The sequence below is a fragment of the Oryctolagus cuniculus genome, chromosome 8 (genome assembly GCF_964237555.1).
Source record: "Oryctolagus cuniculus chromosome 8, mOryCun1.1, whole genome shotgun sequence".
Taxonomy (NCBI): domain Eukaryota; kingdom Metazoa; phylum Chordata; class Mammalia; order Lagomorpha; family Leporidae; genus Oryctolagus; species Oryctolagus cuniculus.
Genome location: NC_091439.1, coordinates 94524890 through 94541152, shown reverse-complemented (window position 1 = coordinate 94541152; position 16263 = coordinate 94524890). Strand labels below are relative to the sequence as shown.

The following is a 16263-nucleotide window of genomic DNA, read 5'->3' as shown; positions in this document are numbered from 1 at the left end:
CCGCGGGAGTCTTGCTCCAGAGTACTTAGCACGGAAGCAGCCTTTCAAAAATTCACGGTTGTTAACTGCGCCAAGGTGTAGGGCATACAAAGTTAATGAAGCCAGTCATGCTGAACACAACCCCACCCAGTGTGGCAACTTGTACACAGCACAGACGCGCAACCAAATCAAACGGGCGGGGCAGGGGCGGTCTGGAGAGGCTTCCTGCGGGTGGTGCCGGGCTCCCAAACCCCAGCGCACTTCCTCTTGACCTTGACCTTGCCGCAACAAGTTAGCCCCCCAGCGCGTGTTTCGTCTCTGTGCTTAACGAGGCTCGTGACGGGATCACGGCGCCTGAATAAAAAGAGCCTAAAAAGAGCCTAGGGCAGGGCCTGGCGTTACGCCAAAGCGGCCCTGAGGAGAGGAACACAGGGTTAGCCATTTGATTTCTTTTTTTTTTCCCCCACCATACAGACTGTTCTCCGTGACGCATTCCAAGGTTCAACCCCATCTCTGTCAGGACGCCTCAGGTCTACACAAACCGCGCCAAAGCAAGCGCTTAGCGCCTCCCCCCGCGCCGGGGCGTCTCCCATTTTCGCCGCCAACGCCGGCGCCCGGGTATTCGCGCGCGCTGTCGCGTGACCGGCGTGACGCACGCACGGGCCGCGCCGGAGGCGGGAGAGGGCGCCGGGGCCGCGAGGGGATCGGGGCTGGGACTCGGCGCGGTGCGGCGTGGGGGGAGGCAGGGCGGAGCCGCACCGCAGGCCCGCCCCCGCCGGCAGCTGCCTCCGCGCGCCAAAATTAAACCCGGGGCCCGCCGGCCGGGGATGCTGCGCGCAGGCCAGTCGGGGCAGGTTCGGCAGCTGCGCGAGCCCGGCGCGCACCTGTGACCGCCTCCCCGCCCGACGCGCTTGGGGCCGCCGCCAGACGAACATGGCCACTCCGCCCAAGAGAAGCTGCCCGTCTCCCTCCACCAGCTCCGAGGGGACCCGCATCAAGAAAGTGTCCATCGAAGGGAATATCGGTGAGGGGCCCAAAGCCGGGGGGGAGCCGCCTCGGTTTCGCTTCCCGCGCGCAGCCCGCGTCACCTCCCGCGCGCGGGGGAGGCGGCGGCCGCGGGGGTCCGGCGGGGCGCCAGGCCTGCCGGCTTTGTGTGGCGCTGTCCGGGCCGCTGCACCTTCCTGGCTGGGAACTGGCAAAAGGGGAGGGGGGGGCTTTGTTTGTTTTGTTCCGTTTTGTTGGTGGCTCGCGGAAGGTGGGGGTGGGGGTGGGCAAATTTCTTGAAGTGTAATGAATGTACACCGTTAAGTGCACACTTTTTAGGTGCGCTCTTCAGTGAGGTGTGAGAAGTCTAGTGTCATTCTGTGACCACCACAGAGCACGGCTGTCGCCTGGGGAAGCTCCTTTGTAGGCAGCCCTCTGCCTCTTCTGTGCTGACAGCCACCGATCTGACCGCTGCCCCTGCAGAGTTCGCCCTGTAAACGGCATCAGGGAGCAGAAAGCCTTTTGTGTCTGGCCTCTTTCCTGAGCATCGTGCTTGTGAGGTTTCTTCATGTTACTGATTCCTGTAGAGTGTTCCTTTTTATTGCGGAGTGGTATTCCCTTGCTGGATAAACCACGGTTTTCCTATTGCCAATTGTGTACCTTTGGATTGTTTCTAATTTTTAGCTATTTGTAAAAACACTATAAACATTCAAGTACAAAGAAAGATTTTTAACCATCTTAATAGCGTGAAGTTTCTCACCCTTAATCCCACATCCAGGAAAAAACTGGGTTATGAAACTAATTTTTCTTAACCATGATAAGGCGGACTACACTATGCCTGTCATTTTGCAAGAAACATATGAACTTCCATTCTTCTATACTTCCTACCATACGAAATCTACACTTAATACTTCCTGTTTTGATAGAAAAAATTACTACTTTTGGACTGCAGGTTGAGTGCTGGCCATTCATACGTACAGTAACTATTTTTTAATCTTACCACATTCAGAACACTATCCCTTCTTGAAAAAGGCACCGCAATGCATTAAGCATTTTAAAAAAGCTCAAAGCTGAACAAACACTCACTTCTCCAGTATTAAGACACCAGTGAAAAAGCCTCATTTCCTCTTAGTGTAAGTTCTTTGAGGCTGCATGTTTATTAGGATGGTTTGTCATAGCTCTTTCCTGGTAAAGAAGACCATATGTGAAGGCAGGAGAAAGTCACCTGAAAGTAAACTTAAATGAACCCCTCAGGTAAATACCACAATGGATTAATCTCCTTCCCTCTCTCAAGTCCAGTTAGACAAAATATCACATTTAGAAATCTGCTTTTTTCCAAACATCCTTACCCTAGCACCTGAAATAACTACCAGTTCCCCCACCTTTTCCCTCCCCTCCCTTCCCCTTCCCTCCCCTCCCCTTCCCTCCCCTCCCCTCCCCTCCCCTCCCCTCCCTTCCCCTCCCCTCCCCTCCCCTCCCCTCCCCTCCCCTCCCCTCCCTTCCCCTCCCCTCCCCTCGACTGTGAGCTCCTATTTGTTGGGTCACTCCTTAAATGCCTGCATTAGCCAGATGTAGGCCAGGCTGAAGCCAGGAGCCAGGGACTCAATCTAGGCTTCCCATGTGGGTGGCAAGGACCCAAGTATTTTTGCCCAGGGGTGCACATTAGTAGGAATGTGGAACCCAGAAAAAGAAAATATTCACTCCCAGCACTCCCACGTGGGATGCAGATGTAACCACTGCATGAAAGCATGCCTCTGAAATAACTTTCTAATATGCCACCTCCATTTTCTCTTAAATACATTCAGAGCAGTCTTTATATGCAAATTACCTACACTGACAGGAGTTGCAAATTATTCACTTAGATTTGCACAACATTGGTCTGCAAAGATTTTGGAAAAACAGTTGCTGGCATTTAAAATTTGGGAATTTCATGTGAATGTCTAGATTCTAGGCTTTTTGAAAAATCTGAAGATGGTTAACAGTGGTCCCACATTACTGTTTGACAGCAGTTGGTATTTAGGTGTAGTATTTGCTTTGCCTTGCGTTATCTTCTGATTCTGCAGCTTTGTCAGATGCTGTTTGTTACTGCTCTCCCATTGTCCATGTCTACCACCTGTTTCCAGATCCGAACAAGCCAGAAATGTATAAATTGTTATTCTCTAGAAAATTATTATGTGATTCCTCTTTTTTTTTTTTTTAAGATTTATTTATTTATCTGAAAGGCAGAGTTACATAGAGGCAGAGAGAGAGAGAGAGAGATCGAGATCGAGATCGGTCGGTCTTCCATCTGCTGGTTCATTCCCAGATGGCCACAATGGCCAGAGCTGGGCTGATCTGGAGTCAGGAGCAAGGAGCTTCCTCTGGGTCTTCAGTGCAGGTGCAGGAGCCTAAGCACGTGGGCCATCTTCAACTGCTTTCGCAGGCCATGACAGAGAACTGGATCAGAAGTGGAGCAGGACACAAACCTGCGCCCATATGGGACACCGGAACTGCAGGCAGTGGCTTTATTTGCTAATGCCACAGTGCCAGCCCCAAGCCTTTTTCAGGTATTAAATCAGTGCTCTAGGTTCTTGTTCTCTTGTCTTTATCAAACATTAACTTATTAATTATCTTATTTTTTAGCTCCCACTTCTTTCCCCAAGGTTAAAGAGCTGGATATTAGTCTGACTGGATTGATTAGTATGGTTCCTCACAGCTATTTTTAGGTAAACAAGACCGTATCTGGGGCTGGCATTGTGACATAAAGAGATATGCCGCCTTCGATGCTAGCATCCCATATGAGTGGTGGTTTGCATCCCTGCTGCTGCACTTCCAATGCAGTTCCCTGCCAATGAGCTTGGGAATGTAGAAGAAGATGGCCCAAGTCCTTGAGCCCTTACACCACGCCGAGAGACCTGGAAGGAGCTCCTTGCCCCTAGTTTCAGCCTGGCCCAGCCTGGCCTACTGTGGCCATTTGGGGAGTGAGCCAGTGAATGGAAGATCTTGCTCTCTCTTTCTCTATGTAAATCTACCTTTCAGATAAATAAAATATATCTTTATTTTTTTTTTTTTTTTAAGGGAACGAGTTTATTGGAGGAAACCCGACAGACTGGAGGGAAGGGGCGAAGAAGGAAAAGAGGGATAAGGAGAGTGTAAGAGAGACAGAGACAGAGGTCAGGAGACAGAAAGGAAGAGAGAGTGAGCGAGAGGAGAGGAGAAAAAAAATAAATCTTAATAAAAAAGGAAGACAACGTGAAGATGGGAGAAAACTGAACAAAGCCATTTCAAAAGTAAATTTAGTGAAAAGACCCTCAGATCAATAACACAGTGGATTAACTTCTCTTTCAACTAAATGTAACTTATTATATTTAGAAATATGAACCCATGAAATTTTTCTGCACATAAGCAGGATCAGAAAAAAGTAGAATGTGCTAGCTTTAAGTGCTTTTAGACTCTGATTCCAGATTTTTAAAACTTCTTTTGGGTGCTCTTTCTGAATATCCTGTTCTTTTCATCTTCCATCTAATTTAGTGAATGTTGGGTGATATTTTGTGTTTTTCACTTACCATTACTCCAAATGGTGTACAGTCCCTAATCTTAGTCCTGTACATAAATTTTTAATTGTTTCTATTGTTTCTCCATGATTAAATTTAATAATTAGCCAGTTCATCCTTAAAAGTTCTTTGCCTCCCCTCTGGAAATGATAGGACTTTTATCTTGCTTCCTATCTGTTCTCATGGTGCTGCCTTTTTATTTAGTCTTCTTTTTTCTGTTCTTGTGATCCTTTAACGTTCTTCCAGTTTTTTACTTCTTTTCTACTGCCCTATATGAAGTCTGAGGTTTGAATATAATTATGGTAGTAAAAGGTAAGTTCTTTTTGTTTTTAGATCCAATTTGTAAGAAATAAGAACTTTTACCTATCAGAATATTCAACTTATTTCATCTGTGTATTCATGTATATACACAAGGGTACATCAAGGAGTTTCTAGAAAAATGAAATTAAAAGATAAGTTTGGGGCGGGCATTTAGCCTAGTGGATAAGAAGCTTATGTACTGACTTTACCTTCCTGATGGTGCAGACCCTAGAAGACAGTGGTAATGGCTCAAGTAATTGTGCTCCTGCCACTCATAACAGAAGGATTGAATTCCCAGCTCCTACTGTCAACCTTGCCAAGTCTCAGTCATTGTAGGCATTTGGGGAGTGAACCAGTTAGTTGATGGGAACTCTGTGTTTCTGCCTCTGTGTCTCTCTGTCTCTCAAATAAATGAAAAAGATTTTAAAACAGATAATTTATTTTGGGTCAAAAAATTTAAGACCTATGTGTAGTTTTTTCAAAATATGCATTTTCCGTGAAAATTTTGCAGATTTCCTTTATATACACAAATGTGTATATATGTAATGAGGAAGAAGAGGAGAGAGAGAGACACACACACACAACATTGTTTACCAGAGATGTGTACTATAGCCACATTTGGTGACTTCAGATACAAAGGGTGTGGTTGTCGTATTGCTGCACCCTGTTTGATTCTTTGTCAAGACAGTTCTAACTATACATGTAATATATTCCTGGATAATTTTAAAACAGTGAACATAGTATGTCCTGATTACACATGGTCTATTTTCTTTTACTCCTCCTAGATATCTCATAAACTGATGAATGATCAGGGTAAAGTATGTCACTTACATGAGCACGTGTGTGTCTCTCTTTTTAAATTTGGTAGAGTATACTGGGCATGGAACCGTGAAAATGAAGCTGAGAGAACATGACTGTTTGTGAGAAGTGCTTTGCAAACATGTTTTTAAAGTTTCTGTTAGTCAAAGTGACTATTAATGTTATATAATAAACATACTGTTTCCCATTCTAAAACTTGAGGTCCTAGGTAAATCTTTATATTGATTTTATGGCTGTTTGTTAATTGATTTTAGATAGATAAGAATGAGCCTGTTTGTGTCCAGTGAGAATGGAGCTAGTAGAGAGGACACTTCTGAAAATGGAAGATCCTGAAATGCCTATCATGGTAGGGATAGTTACTTTCATCACAACAGTTTGCATGAGCACATGTAATTGTATTTTGAGGAAACAGAGGTTCAGGGACTTGCCTCAGATCACACAACTGATTATGTGGAGCAGTTGTCTAATTATCTAAGGATAGTCAATGTAAGAGTCGGGTTTGTTTTTTTTTTTTTCTGCCATAACGTCTTACCTAGAATTTCACCAGGATTTTAATTTCATGATTTAGCTAAACTAAAAGTAATAACAAACAAATATGCTTAACAAAAATTGAGTTCTGTTTTCATTAAAAAGAAAATCTAAAAAAATTCAGGAAGTTGAATGGGGTTTTTTGCTTTTGTGTTTTGAATTATTTGTTATTATAAATCCTGTAAAAGTTCATGATTAGTTGACCTTTTTTTTTTTTCCCTTTCACAAGTTCTCTTTCTCAAATTTGCCATTCTTCTTACAACAGCTGCAGGGAAGTCAACATTTGTGAATATTCTTAAACAAGTCTGCGAAGACTGGGAAGTGGTTCCTGAACCTGTAGCCAGATGGTGCAATGTTCAAAGTACTCAAGATGAATTTGAGGTATGAGAATAAAATTTAAGTAATAGAGGAACAGAGTATCTAATCTCTTTTTTACTCCTGCCTTTTCAAATAAGACTTTCAAATCTAACTTTAAGTATGTTGCTTCATCCTGGCAGTAACATGGAGATATATATATATATGTTTATGTGTATATATATGTATATATATATGCACACATATATATGGTACTCTAAAAATTTTGTAGAAAATGCATATTATTTTTTAAATATTTATTTAGTTGAAAGAGTTACACACAGAGAGTTCTGCATCCGTTGGTTCACTCCCCAATTGGCCACAACAGCTGGAGCTGCACTGATCCGAAGCTAGGAGCCAGGAGCTTTTTCTGGGTGTCCCATGTGAGTGCAGGAGCCCAAGGATTTGTGCCATCTGCTGCTGCTTTCCCAGGCCATAGCAGAGAGCTGGATTGGAAGTGGAGCAGCTGGGTCTCGAACCAGCGCCTATATGGGATGCCGGCGCTTCAGGCCAGGGCGTTAACCCGCTGTGCCACAGTGCCAGCCCGAAAATGCATATTATGAGAATATTGCGTGGATTTCAGATTCTTTTCTGCCAAAATTAGCTTTTTTTTTTTAAATATTTATTCATTTTTTTTGAAAGGCAGAGTTGTAGAGAGGAAGAGGCAGAGAGAGAGAAAGAGAGAGAGAGAGAAAGAGGTCTTTATCCACTGGTTCACTCCCCAGATGGCTGTAATGGCTGGAGCTGTGCCTGTCTGAAGCTGGGAGCCATGAGCTTCTTCCAGGTCTCCCTTATGGGTGCAGGGGCCCAAGGACTTGAGCCATCTTCTACTGCTTCCCCAAGCTACAGCAGAGAGCTAGATCAGAAGTGGAGCAGCTAGGACTGGAACTGGCGCCCATGTGGGATGCCTATACTGCAGGCAGTGGCTTTACCTGCTACACCACTGTGCCAGGCCCCCCAAATTAGCTTTTAGTTCCATTTTCCATGAAATCGTTGTAGTACCCTTGGAAACATTATCAAGCTATGCATTTGAGATTTATGCATTTCACTGCATCTATGTAAAGTTTAAAACATCTTTAAAAGTTCAAAAAATTATTTAAAAGGTTTTTAAAAAAAATCTAATTGAAAGTTAAATTGCTTGAATGACATTTTTCCTTTGCTTAAAAACAATCAAGAAAAACAGAAACTGAAAAAATCTACCCAATAACTTTTATTAGTTTACTTTTCAAGCCTTTGTCTTAGAGAAAATTATTTAATCCTCATTTTTCTTTCTTTTTTTTTTTTTTAAGATTTATTTATTACTTGAAAGGTAGAGTTACAGAGAGAGAGGGAGAAACAGAGGGCGATCTTCCATCCTCTGATTCATTCCCCAAATGGCTGTGATGGCCAAAGCTGAGCCCATTCAAAGCCAGATGCCAGGAGCTTCTTCTGGGTCTCCCCTCGTGGCTGCAGGGGCCCTAGTACTTGGGACATCTTCCACTGCTTTCCCAGGTATGTTAGCAGGGAGCTGGATTGGAAGTAGAGCAGCCGGGACTGAAACGGCACCCATATGGGATGCCAAAGCTGTAGGTGGTGGCTTTACCTACAATGCCACAGCACCAATCCTTTATCCTCATTTCTTTGTGCTATACTTTTTCTTGCCATGTGTTCACTGTAGCATAATTTTCAATTTCCCAACACTTTGCCATTCTGTATTACAAATGAGAAAAAAAAGAGTTTTATTTTTTTAGAGCATAAGTTTTGCTTATATATGTATATGAGAAAGAGAGATTACTAAGATTTTCATTTCTTCAGAAAAGAGAATGGGAAGCAGTGAAGTAGATACCTTAAAAATGAAAATGTGTGGGACCAGCGCTGTGGCGCGGTGGGTTAATGCCCTGGCCTGAAGCTCTGGCATCCCATATGGGCGCCGGTTCTAGTCTCAGCTGGTCCTCTTCCATCCGGCTCTCTGCTATGGCCTGGGAAAGCAGTAGAAGATGGCCCAAGTCCTTGGGCCCCTGCCCCCACGTGAGAGACGCGGAAAAAGCTCCTGGCTCCTGGCTTTGGATTGGAGCAGCTCCGGTGTTGCAGCCATCTGGGGAGTGAACCAGCAGATGGAAGACCTCTCTCTGTCTCTACCTCTCTGGAACTCTTTCAAATAAATAAAATAAATCTTTAAAAAAGAAAATGTGTGCTAGACATTTACATTGATCTGGGGAGGACAAGAGAACGCAAAAACTTTTTTTTTAAAAGTGTAGCTGTTGGTATGAAGATTTCTGGGAATAATAGAGTAATTGAAATTTAAGTAACATAAACAAGGAGCAATCACTAGAGTTAAAATGAGGACTTTGAGTATATGTGGTTTTGACCAAAAATATTTTCTCACATATTCTCTCTATTTGCCAGTTGTAGTTAACTCTAGGCCTGGTTCCCAGTTCAGTGTATACTCTAATCCTTTGCATATCTAGGGCTAATCTTAAAAGGACTTCCCCTCTCATTTGGACCCCTATTTGCTTAAGAAGTTGGTATTTCATATCAGAAATTTCGGGAAAGATAGGGTTCGCTATAAGTAGAATTTTGAAGTAATTAATTTATTTGCTTTATTTCAACATTTTTTATTGATGTATAGCTATACAAAAATATATAAAACATACATGCAAGTTGAAGAACAGTTTTAAAGTGAACATCTTCGTGGTCTTTTTGTTTTGCTTTTTCAAAGATTTATTACAAAGGGTGAGACAGAGATCTTCCATCCCTTATTTCACTTCCCAGATGGCTACAACAGCCAGGGCCGAGCCAGGCCAAAGACAGGAGCTGGGAACTCCATCCGGGTTTCCCATGTGAATGGCAGGAGACCAAACGTGGGCCATCATTTTCTGCTTTCCTAGGTGCATTAGCAGGGAACTGGACTGGAAGTGGAACTGGCACTAGAACCAGTGTTCATATGGGATACAGGCATTGTAGGCAATGGCCTGATCCACTGTATCACAGTGCCGGCCCCAAGCCATCATCCAGATCAAGAATGGAACATTATTCCAGAAGTCCCTTTTTGCCCTTTCCTGACCACATTTCTTTCCCTAGGGTAATGCTCTTCCCCTAAAGTAATCACTGTCAATCACTATTATTCTTGTAATACAAGTTTTCTTGCTTTCTATAAAAGTAATGACCAGGGGCCTCTATTGTGGCAGAATGGGTTAAACTGTAGCCTATGAATCTGGCATCCCATGTTGGATCTGGTTTGAGTCCCAGCAGCTCCACTTCTGATCCAGCTCCCTGCTAATGTAATGGGTCTGGTAAAGCAGCAGAAGACAGCCCAAGTACTTGGACCCCTGCCACCCCCATGGGAGACCTGGGTGGAGTTCTGGCTCCTGGTTTTGGCCTGACCCAGTCCTGGCCTTTGCAGCCATTTGGGAAGTGAACTAGTGATGGGAAATCTCTCACTTTCTGTCTCCCTTCTTTTTAACCCTGCTTGTTAAATAAATAAATAAATAAATTGTTAAAGTTAAATTAATGTGACCATCCATGAACATGTCTCTAAGAAATATAATTTAGTCTGTTTTTAAATGTTATATAAATGGAATCATACTATTTATATTCCTCCTCTCTTGCTTAATAATTTTATGAAATTTGTTCATATTGTTGCATGCAACTTGTCTGTCCATTTTCATTGCTGTATAGTATTCAATCATGTTTGTGTTCACTGTCTTTCCATTCTGTGCCTTGAGGCTTTTTTTTTACTTTATAAGCAGCATTGTCATGAACATGAATTCTGATGTACACATACACAAGAATTTCTTTAGGAACATGAAGTAAATTCCTGGGTAGTGGGATATGCTTCTGGTCTTCCAAGGTGATAGACTCATTTGCACTCTACTGCAGTCAAGCTCTTCTTAGTATCTTTACCAACATTAATTTTGTTTTGCTTCGTATCTACACTTTATCGTTCTGAGTTTTTACTTTTATATTTTTAGATTTGATTTCCTTAATTGTTAATGATATTAACATTCTTTTTTTTTTTAAAGATTTATTTATTTTACTTGAAAGTCACAGTTACACAGAGAGAGGAAAGGCAGAGAGAGAGAGAGATCTTCCATATGCTGGTTCACTCCCCAGATGGCCGCATGTCTGGAGCAGCGCTGATCTGAAGCCAGGAGCCAGCACCCATATGGGATGCCAGGACCGCAGGCAGCAGCTTTACCTGCTACGCCACAGCGCCGGCCCCAATGATAATTGCATTCTTTTTCATGTGTATATTGGCCATTTGGATTTCTTTAGTGAAATGCCTGTCAAGTCTACCTTTGGGTCATCTGTCTTCCCTCTCGGCATTACTGCTTTCCAAAGTATGTCTAGGGGCCTCTGGCTTTTTGAAGGCATTCATGTTAAGTCAGTGTCAAATATAGAGGGAAGTGGTAACCTGAATGGACCAGGTGACCTCCATTTAGCTTTAGTATCCATTCTTAGTTTTAGTTTCAGGCTTCCAACTCATATGAATAACTGGTGTGTTGACACACTGGTCTTTTATTTTTTAATGTTTTATTTATTTATTTGAGAGAGTTACAGACAGTGAGAGGTAGAAACAGGTCTTTCATCCGCTGGTTCACTCCCCAAATGGCCGCAATGGCCAGAGCTGAGCCAATCTGAAGCCAGGAACCAGGAGCTTCTTCCAGTTCTCTTACGTGGGTGCAGGGGCTCAAGCATCTGGGCCATCTTCTACTGCCTTCCCAGACCATAGCAGAGAGCTGGATCAGAAGCGGAACAGCTGGTACTAGAACCGGCATATGGGATGCCGGTGCCACAGGTGGCTGATTAACCTACTGAGCCACAGTACCGGTCCCAGTACACTGCTCTTTAAACTCAGTGTGCCTCACGTTAAACAGGGGCACAGAAACTGATCAACAAAACCCAAAATGTCAAAAATTTTAATTTGTAGACAAAATGTAGTTGTCAGAGTCACTGAATTTATATAAACCCATTCTCTGTTAGGGCGTAATTCTCATCTAGTGGAAGGAACTTTTAAGAAACTGAAGAGTTTGGATATGTTTTAAAATAATAAGAGATCCCTTGGGATTTTAAATATGTGAGATGCCTCCCAGTTAAAAATTGTTGCTGATGAATCACTGTTAGTGTTGGGAATATATTGAACTCTTTCATTACGTTGCAGAGGTAAGTTTTGAAAACACTGAATTATTATATGTTGAGAACTAATTTAAAATAAGATGATTGTATATTGAACTTGGAATCAGAGCCCAGAGGAATTAGGTAGATATATTAATGGCTGATGTCATGAAGCTGTGACACATTCGTGCATGTGTCTTCATTTTAAGACATGATGGCTTTGTGAATCTTTTTTTTTTTTCCTGTGAATCTTTTTTTAAGATTCTATTTTATTTAATTGAAAGATGGATGACAGAGACAGAAAAAGAGATCTTCCACCCATTGGCTTACTCCCCAAATAACTGCAATGGTCAGTACTAGGCCAGGCCAAGGTCAGGAACCTGGAACTCCATCTGGGCTCCCATACGGATGACAGAGGCTCAAGTACTTGGATCACTTCAGCCCACATTAGCAGGGAGCTAGAATGGAAGCAGAATAGTTGGGACTCAGAACTGGTGTTCTGATATGGCATTGCAGGCCATGGTTCAACCTGCTGTACCACACACCAGCCCCAGCTTCATGAACCTGATATTCATGTTTATCAACTGGGGCATTTTCTTTCCATGTACTAGAATCAGAATGCCTAACTGGCCTTTGTTTGTAACTAGCATGCTGATGATCCTATTAATATTCTTTCACTGGATAGTTCACTATAAATCTGTCATAACTCCATGATATGATTTTGATGATATGATTTAGATGCATATTATTTTGGTTGGTAGCTGTAGTTTCTTTGTGTATATTGTGGACTACTATACTATAGTTGGTCTCCTGCACTTCTGGGTAGAGTGTCAGATAGTGTGAGGATGCTGTTTTTGGGGGTAAGGTTGTATGTGACAGTGGTTGGTTGGGTGACTTTGCTTGTATTTGAGATTGTTCTTTTTGTCTGGACTGACATTAGATTTTTTTTTTTTTAAAGTAATTTATTTATTTGAAAGAGAGAAAGGGAGAGGGACAGAGATCTTTCATCTATAGGTGCATTCCCAAATGACTGAAATGGCCAAGGTTGGGCCATCAGGCCAAAGCCAGGAGACAAGAGCTTCATCTGGGTCTACTATGTGAGTGCAGAACCCTGAGTACTTAGGCCATCCTATGCTGCCTTTCCAGGAACATTAGTGGGGAGCTTGATTGGAAATGGAGCAGTGGGAATTGTTATGGCACAATGCCAGCCCCATGGACCTGCACTAAATTTAAGAAGTGGTATTTTCTTATTTCATCCTAGATCCTTTTCTCAGAGTCCTTCCTGGTCTGTTCTTTGTGGTTATAATGTGAATCAAGGACTATCTAAATCTTAGCTTTGTTAGAAAACTGTCAAAAATGAGAAGTGGATGTCTTCAGACCCAACTCTTGCAAGACCAGTTCTACTTGGATGTTAACCATCTGCTCACATTTCTTAGCAGCTGTTGAATAGGACTGTTGTTTGTGATCTCTTCCCTTGGTAACTTAATATGCACCTGCATGCTTAGTTTTGCTTTTTATTATTTTTTTCACCTGCCACCTAGTGGCTGAAATGTTGCTATGCTATTGATACTACCAATTTTGAGTAAAATGGAACAGAGCGCCTAAAAAGATTATTTAGTCTGTTCTCCCTCCCCCTTCATCCCTTCCTCTGAAAAGATGATCTTTAAAATTCCCCATCCATGTGATTACCAATCTTTATTATTTAAAATAAGTCTTCAATATAATATACTTTGATGATTTATGTTATTAATTAGTCTCAGAGCTTTGATTTAATTGCTTACTTCTGGCTTTTTTTTTTTTTTTAAGATTTATTTATTTATTTGAAAGAGTTACACAGAGAGAGAGAGAAGGAGAGGCAGAGAGAGAGAGGTCTTCCATCTGCTGGTTCACTCCCCAACTGGTTGCACCAGCGGGAGCTTTGCTTCACCCACTATGCCACAGCACAGGCCCCTGTTAGTACACTATTAAACTAAGAGATACGGCAAGCTACTGCTTACAATGCTGACATCCCTTGGCTGAGCACCAGTTCAAGTTCTGGCTGCTCTGCTTCCAATCTAGCTCCCTGCTAATGTTCCTGGGAAACCATCAGATGGTAATTCAAGTACTTGGGCCCCTGCCACCTATGTGAGAGACCCAGATGAAGTTCTGGGCTCCTGGCTTTGGCTTGGGCCAGTCCTGGCCATTGTGGCCATTTGGGGAGTGAATGAGTCAATGGAAGATCTCTTTTCTCTGCCTCTGCCTCTCTCCCTGTCATTCTGCCTTTCAAATAAATAAAATGAGTCTTTAAAAAAGAGAGAGACAAAAAATAACATCTTCAAAGCTGTAAAATTCTGTAGCAGAATTTTTATTCAGTTTTAATTTGTGTATTTGTTTTTAGGACTAGTTGATTTTTTTCATAATTTGGTAGTGGTTCAGAATTGATCCTCTGAGTTGAGAGAAAGAGAGTTCCCATGATTTGATTCACTTCCCAGATGCCCAACAAGGCCAAGGCTAGGCTGGACTGGGCCAAAGCCAGGAGCTGTGAACACCCTGCAGGTCACCCACATGGGTGGTAGTGATACTGTCCTGCTTATTAATAATTTTCAATGTTAACAAGCCTGTGGGTTCTTGTCATGTATTCAGAGAAGAATTCTGAATACTGACTCAAATAAACCAGACAAGATGGTAAGTTCTTAAGCTTTTTATTCAGTGAGAGAAATGCACAGGAAAGTGAGAGCTTTATTTAGGGGAGAAAGAGAGATCTAGAAGCTAAGTTGGGTCCATACTAGGCGGAGAGCAGGCTATTCACCACATGGAGCAAGCATGCAGGCAGGAAAGCAGAGAGTGAGTGTATGGCCCAAAGGCCAGTGCCTGCAGGGCAACAAGGGGAGGGCCTACTGTGTTCCAGGCCTTTTATTTACTCCCCGATGGGAGTGGTTATGTAGTCTGATTGACAGGTGGGCTTACAGGTGGGGTCTGTAGGGGCATGAGATCACAGAGCGGGTAAGACTAAGGCATGGTCTCCTGCTTACAAATCGAATCAATTTTATCCTGTCTGCCTGCCTGCATCAGTAGGAGTGTAGTGATGGATCAAGTAATTGAGTTCCTGCCACCTTCATGGGATACCTGGGTTGAGTTCCTGGCTGCAGTACAAACCTAGATATTGTGGGCATTTAGAATGAATCAGTATATGGGAACTCTCTCTGTCTCTTTATCTTCTGTCTCTGCCTCTCAAATAATTTTTTTTAAATTTCAAAAGTATTTTGTTGATTACCTTCATTTCTCTGGAAAAGTTTAATTGTATTAAATATCCTCTCCTTGGAGAATGCCAAATAAGTGGAAAGTATATTTTTTTAACTTTTATTTAATAAATATAAATTTCCAAAGTACAACTTCTGGATTATAGCGGCTTTTCCCCCCCATAAATTCCCTCCCACCCGCAACCATCCTATCTCCCACTCCCTCTCCCATCCCATTCACATCAAGATTCATTTTCAATTATCTTTATATACAGAAGATCAATTTAGTATATACTAAGTAAAGATTTCAGCAGTTTGCACCCACACAGAAACACAAAGTATAAAGTACTGTTTGAGTACTAGTTATGCTGTTAATTCACATAGTACAACACATTAAGGACAGACATCCTACATGGGGAATAAGTGCACAGTGATTCCTGTTGTTGATTTAACAATTGACACTCTTATTTATGGCATCAGTAATCACCCAAGGCTCTTGTCATGAGCTGCCAAGGCTATGGAAGCCTCTTGAGTTCGCCAACTCCGATCTTATTTATTTATTTATTTATTTATTTGACAGAGTTAGAGAGACAGACAGAAAGGTCTTCCTTTACCATTGGTTCACCCCCCAAAATGGCTGCTACGGCCAGTGCGCTGTGGTTGGCGCACCATGCCGATCTGAAGTCAGGAGCCAGGTGCTTACTCCCGGTCTCCCATGCGGGTACAGGGCCCAAGCACTTGGGCCATCCTCCACTGCCTTCCCAGGCCACAGCAGACAGCTGGACTGGGAGAGGAGCAACTGGGACAGAATCCAGTGGCCCAACCAGGACTAGAACCTGGTGTGCCAGTGCCACAGGCGGAGGATTAGCCAAGTGAGCTGTGGCGCCGGCCAACTCCGATCTTATTTAGACAAGGCCATAGTCTAAGTGGAAGTTCTCTCCCTTCAGAGGAAGGTACCTCCTTCTTTGATGGCCCATACGGAAAATATATAATTAAATTAACAAAGATTTATTCTGTAAGCTGTTTGGGAAGGCAACTCACTGAATCCTATTTCAAATAATAGTCTTCTCAATATTTTCTAAACATAACAACTGTTGACTTTGTATCCTGTCATTTTATGCCTTTTTTTCCTCTAAGTTTCGAAGAAGATTGACTTAATTTTGTGGTTTGTGGTTCTTTGCCTCAAGGTGCCGTACGTTTGCATGGTTTTTTGGTTCTTAACAGAAACTTTGAGGACAGTTGTAATATTAATACTTCTGGAGTTTGTTTTTCAAGGAACACCTGTGTTGAGCATGAATTCCCAATAAATTTTCAGGTTGTGCTTATTTGGACTAGGATTGAGAATAGGAATTAAACCATAATATTTTCTTCTTTGATAATAAATACACAAGACTAAAGGAAACTGTAGCTCTTAAATTACAAAAAAGACTGGTGAAGAGTGGTTTGTGCACCAT

The 16263-nt window shown here is 42.5% G+C and overlaps 1 protein-coding gene across 1 annotated transcript in view; it reads left to right on the top strand.

Moving 5' to 3' along the window:
• The first annotated feature begins 648 nt into the window (after nt 1-648).
• The window catches only part of DCK (deoxycytidine kinase), a 29047-nt gene continuing 13432 nt past the window's right edge, over nt 649-16263 (top strand). Inside the window, exons 1-2 of the mRNA XM_051819742.2 lie at nt 649-1003; nt 6409-6524. Of these exons, the coding sequence (XP_051675702.1) occupies nt 913-1003; nt 6409-6524 (207 nt within the window). The 5' untranslated portion in view covers nt 649-912. The remainder of the gene's footprint in view (nt 1004-6408; nt 6525-16263) is intronic.